Consider the following 5,000-nt stretch of genomic DNA (forward strand, 5'->3'; position numbering starts at 1 on the left):
GAACATCAAATTACAGTCACATGCCCAATTGGAATAGTTTATAAATATTACATAAGGTACCGAAAGGATGACACGGAAGACCTTAGAAGTAGCTATATAAACATAGAAAACGACCGATCACAAGAAAGGATTTATCAACACAGCAGGATTGGTCATTACAAACACTTGGAAAGGTTCAAGATGTCCTGCAAGATGACCCAAATGAGTATACATATGTCGTCTGATAACTTGCCTGTATTATACTCCCTGGAGGAGACTGTCGAAAAGTAAGAGAATAAAAGCACTTCTGCGACATTTTGGATTTTTCTCTACACCACTCTCCTCAACTATATACACAGACATGACAAAATTGAATAGACACCAAGAAAAATGAATTTCTGCTCTTATATAAAGCTTAATGTTATTCAAATTTACCTAATATGTTATATCTACCTAAATTTATGTTTCAGAGTATATACAAGATTAATCAAACATGCCATGAACCAAAGGAAGCAGTAGGCCTATCTGAATTTCAGCGAGGTCGTATTGTGGGTCAACATGAAGGTGGACTTAGTCAATGCTAAATATCTGAAAATCTATCAATACTCCTTTCTACTGTTAATAGAGTGATCGTACAATTCACCAGAGAGGGCAAGAAGGGCACAAAAACTCATTCCGGTTGTCCCGGGCCCTCAGAAAGAACCTTACGTCTTGTCAAAAGAAACGTCGAAGAGGATCCACGTTGCAAGGCCTCTGACATAGCAACACAAGCTGATTTCAGTCCCAGAACAGCTGTCAGGTATCTCCACAAGCTGGGTTACTATGGCAGAGCTGCAAGAAGGAAACCACTCCTTCGTCCAGCTAATATCAAGCGCAGAAAGGATTGGGCTGTTGAGGTGGTGGAGAGACCTGTGGCCTTTTGGAGCACTGTCATTTTCTCTGATGAGTCACGATTCGCATTATTTTCTGACAGTGGAAGATTGTGGGTCTGGAGACTGTAGTCAAGAGTTTGACCTCGAAAGACTACAGCCAACAGTGAAACATGCGGACATTTCAATAATGGTTTGGGGTGCAATTTGGAGTGATGATCGATCAGAGATTATGGAGTGTCAAGGAAACATCAGTTCAGGCAAATATGTTTCCATATTAAAGAAAGGACTTATTCCAATATTCTCCAGTGGTAGAATGAGTAAAAATGTCATCCTATTTATGGAAGATGGAGCTCCTGGTCAAACTGCTCAAGCAACACAAAATTGGTTGAGCCAAAATAGGATCAGGAAACTTCCATGGCAAAGTCAGTCTCCGGATATGAACCCTATTGAACACCTCTGGGGCATATTAGACCGACAACTTCGCAAAAAGAACAGGAAGCCATCTTCAAAGCCCGAACTCTCAGGATTACTACGGGAAACATGGCAAGAAATCCCTCAAGATGATATTTGTGAACTAATCTCTAGCATGCCTAGAAGGGTCCTCGCATTGAAAAAATGCAAAGGGAATGTCAACCAAGTATTAGTTGTTCACATTGTGACCATTTATAAATACTTTAATTGTATCAATTGCTTGTTTGATAACTTAAACGATTTCTCTTGGTGTCTATTCAATTCTGTCATGTCTGTATATATATATATATATATATATATATATATATATATATATATATATATATATATATATATATATATATATATATACTAGAAGGAACAAGGGAGTTATGATTGACAAGGAAATCATTAGTGGGTGATTTTCGGGACCAGAAACGGAACATCGTCTACATACCTGAACCAGACAACTTGTTTCTCTTTAACAGATTTTAGCAAAACTTGTTGAAATTCCACTTTCCCCTGTTCTTGCTAACATTTACATGGAATATTTTGAAGAATTTTTGCTAAAATCTCTAAGAGAGAAACATGTGTTGTTCAAGTATGCAGACGATGTTCTATGTGTGCTAGATAAGAGAAATCGGTGTTTTAGTTTGAAAGAGAAACACATCAATAGAAATAAAGAATAAAAAGAATAATTATAGAATGGCAAGGAGGTTGTCACTGTAGCCACGTAAAAATAATGAAGAAGAAAATAATGAAGAAGCGTTTAGGTTATGTAGAACGTGTAGATGCAGTCACGGCTAATGGAAATTAGAAGACAAGGACAACTTCTTCCAAGAATGTTGGGATAAGAAGAGATACAAAGGAGGAAGAAGGAGCAAAAATAAAGGAGCTAGTCAAAAAAGCTAAAGAAAAATGATCTCAGGACGTAGCCAAAAACGAAACTTGACTAGCAACAGATAATGTATCTGAGAGAAGTTCATAAAAAACAGACTCTGAAATAGTCGTATACATGGCAGAGAACAGAGAGAATATAAAGAACAACAAACAAAATGTTACCCTGCCTTCATAATTCATTATTAAAAAAAACGATGCAAGAAAGGTGACGCGATTGCCGTGTTCAGAACTATAATGGGAATGGACAATATTGATAAAGAGATCTTCTTTCATGTGTCAAGAGAACAACGAGGGGACATGATAAGAAACTGAAGAAGGCATAATCTTTAAAGAATATAAGAAAAAAAATCCGTACAGATTCATTGTCTTGCGAAGTAGTCTGGATGAAAAAATAGTCTAATAGAAAATATAGATTAATTTAAAGTCAGGTTTGACCAATGGAAACACAGAAACGATATCCAACGGGAGTAACTCTTTCTCCTCTACATTGTAATCAGATAAATACACACATAAAAAAAATCGCGCAAAAACCCATGACACAACCACAACGACCGGAGGCCCCCAAGGGTCGACTGAATGACATGGGAAGTCGGGAGTGGAGGTGAAGGGGGCTACAGGAGTGGGCGGAGCAAGATGCTCGGGTGGGCGGGGCCTGTGCCAGAACGTGTCTAGAGTCGGGTCAGCAGCGTGAGTTAGTTTAGTCGCGGACAGGGGCACAACAAGGTTAAATACGCATTGAGCCTTCCGCTCGTTCTCTTCGTTGTGCGAAAACAACATTTCTTCGTGACGAACAAGCCCAACTTATAACCGACTCGCCTCGCAGAATCAATAAGCAAACCGGTGGGAGTGGGGTGTATACGCGGGTGACTTCGCCGTGCGTTTACTGTAAACACACATATATGCATACATGCTTATCAGCCGAGCTATGGCTTTGCCGAGCGCTGTTGTCATTTTCTGGTGGCACTTCCGTCACACAGCGAGAAACCTCATGGCCGCCCAGGCTCACCGTCATGCAGTGAGACTGGCCTCGACCCCTCGTGAGGCCGAGGTCGATGTTGCATCGGTGGTGAAGGATGACCCATCTGCCGGACAAGGTGGAACTACTTCAGAGTACCAGAAGGAGCGCTGCTACCCACGGCCGTACCAGGAGATCCCCTCGCCCTACCACCGTCCGCTCCTAGGTACCATCCCCGACCTGCTGGCCATGGGAGGCACTGCTCACCTGCACGAGTACATCGCGGCCCGCCACCGGGAACTCGGAGCTATATTCCGAGAACGGCTGGGTGGAGGGCCCGAGCTGATCTTCGCCGCTGAGGCGACCACAGTCCAGCAGGTGTATTCGTCGGAAGGACGGTACCCATCCCACTTCGTGCCTGAGGCCTGGACGCTCTACAACAAGGACCACGGGGCCTCCAGGGGACTTTTCTTCATGTGAGTGACTAACACGCTCTCCTAATTTATCTGTCGCCGTCTCCCTCCTTCAGGAGTCGTAGTAACTTGTCACAGCTTCCATTTACGTGACGTTATACTCGGTTATAGCCAGCAACAGGCGATTTTATTGAATAGGATACAGACCTACAGCTGCATGCCCATCCAGTTTGGCCACCACGTCACGTCATTCGAATGTTCTCTTTCTCCCTTGACTTGTTCTGTATCTCAAATAGGCAACCCCATGAGGCTGCTCTCTGACTAGCTCCCTTCCTCCTCCTCATCCTCCTCCTCCTCCTCCCCTACAAGCCCTGATATCCTCCGGTGCATTCCAACCTCAGTGTTTTCAGGATAAATAATCGGACAACCTTTGTGCGGGGTCATTTATCTCCGAGCAGAAAGACCTGCTCTAAAAAAAAAAAAATAGTTTACACCGCTTTATATCGAACCGGGCTGAAGGTGGGCTTGGCAAAAAGTTGATGGCGCAGTGGTTAGTCACTGTTACTTTGATACGTCTGATCTGAGGTTCGAGCCCTTGGTGTCACTTCGTATCAGTTTCCGTATATGTCGCCGTCGAGCGCATTGTCAGTCTCGTTCGTGATGACATGGAATTAAAAGTAAAAAGTTAATGCGGTTGAAAAAAGACTAATATCTGCACTGGGGACCACATGGAATTAAAAGTAAAAAGTTAATGCGGTTGAAAAAAAAGACTAATATCTGCACTGGGGACCATATATATATATATATATATATATATATATATATATATATATATATATATATATATATATATATATATATATATATATGTATATATATATATAATATATATATATATATATATATATAAACACACTAGATGTGAGTAATTTTTACTCTACTTGTGATTTTCTTGGTTGTGGTAAGGATTAGGTATATTAGAAATGGTAAGGTTATATTAATTTGACAAGGTGCTAAAACGGAAATAAAAAAGAGTGAGTAAAGGGTAACTCTTATTTTTACTAGGTAAGGTATTACCCCTATTAGCCTAGGGCTCTGTCAGACTAGTTGCCTTATCAAATGTAAGAGTAATTGTGATGTAATTTAGCAACGCGTATATTTCATTGGCATCACGTATTATTTCTGTTTTATACTAATGGGTCTTTCTATTATTCATTTCGAGGGCTATGATGGGTAAAAGATCTAGAACATCAACAATTCAGTGTCTTCGGCTCCCCACTTCCAGAACTTCCTCATTTGAGTCCCCAACAAAACAACAGGTTGGAAGATATATTCAGTATGCAAAAGACGATAAATACAAGAGCAACAAGGATGCTATTCCAGAAGTATCCGAGGCTCTTACTGAGATTTGGAAAAAGGCCAGAATTCCAG

At 41.0% G+C, this 5,000-nt stretch overlaps 1 protein-coding gene across 1 annotated transcript in view; it reads left to right on the forward strand.

The window, feature by feature from the left end:
• Positions 1–2,913: 2,913 nt before the first annotated feature.
• Positions 2,914–5,000, forward strand: part of sad (Cytochrome P450 family protein sad) — a 73,571-nt gene continuing 71,484 nt past the window's right edge. Inside the window, exon 1 of the mRNA XM_076208507.1 lies at positions 2,914–3,632. Coding sequence (XP_076064622.1) covers positions 3,109–3,632 — 524 coding nt within the window. The 5' untranslated portion in view covers positions 2,914–3,108. The remainder of the gene's footprint in view (positions 3,633–5,000) is intronic.

Source organism: Oratosquilla oratoria, chromosome 25 (genome assembly GCF_046742065.1).
Source record: "Oratosquilla oratoria isolate Oo_2021 chromosome 25, ASM4674206v1, whole genome shotgun sequence".
NCBI lineage: Eukaryota > Metazoa > Arthropoda > Malacostraca > Stomatopoda > Squillidae > Oratosquilla > Oratosquilla oratoria.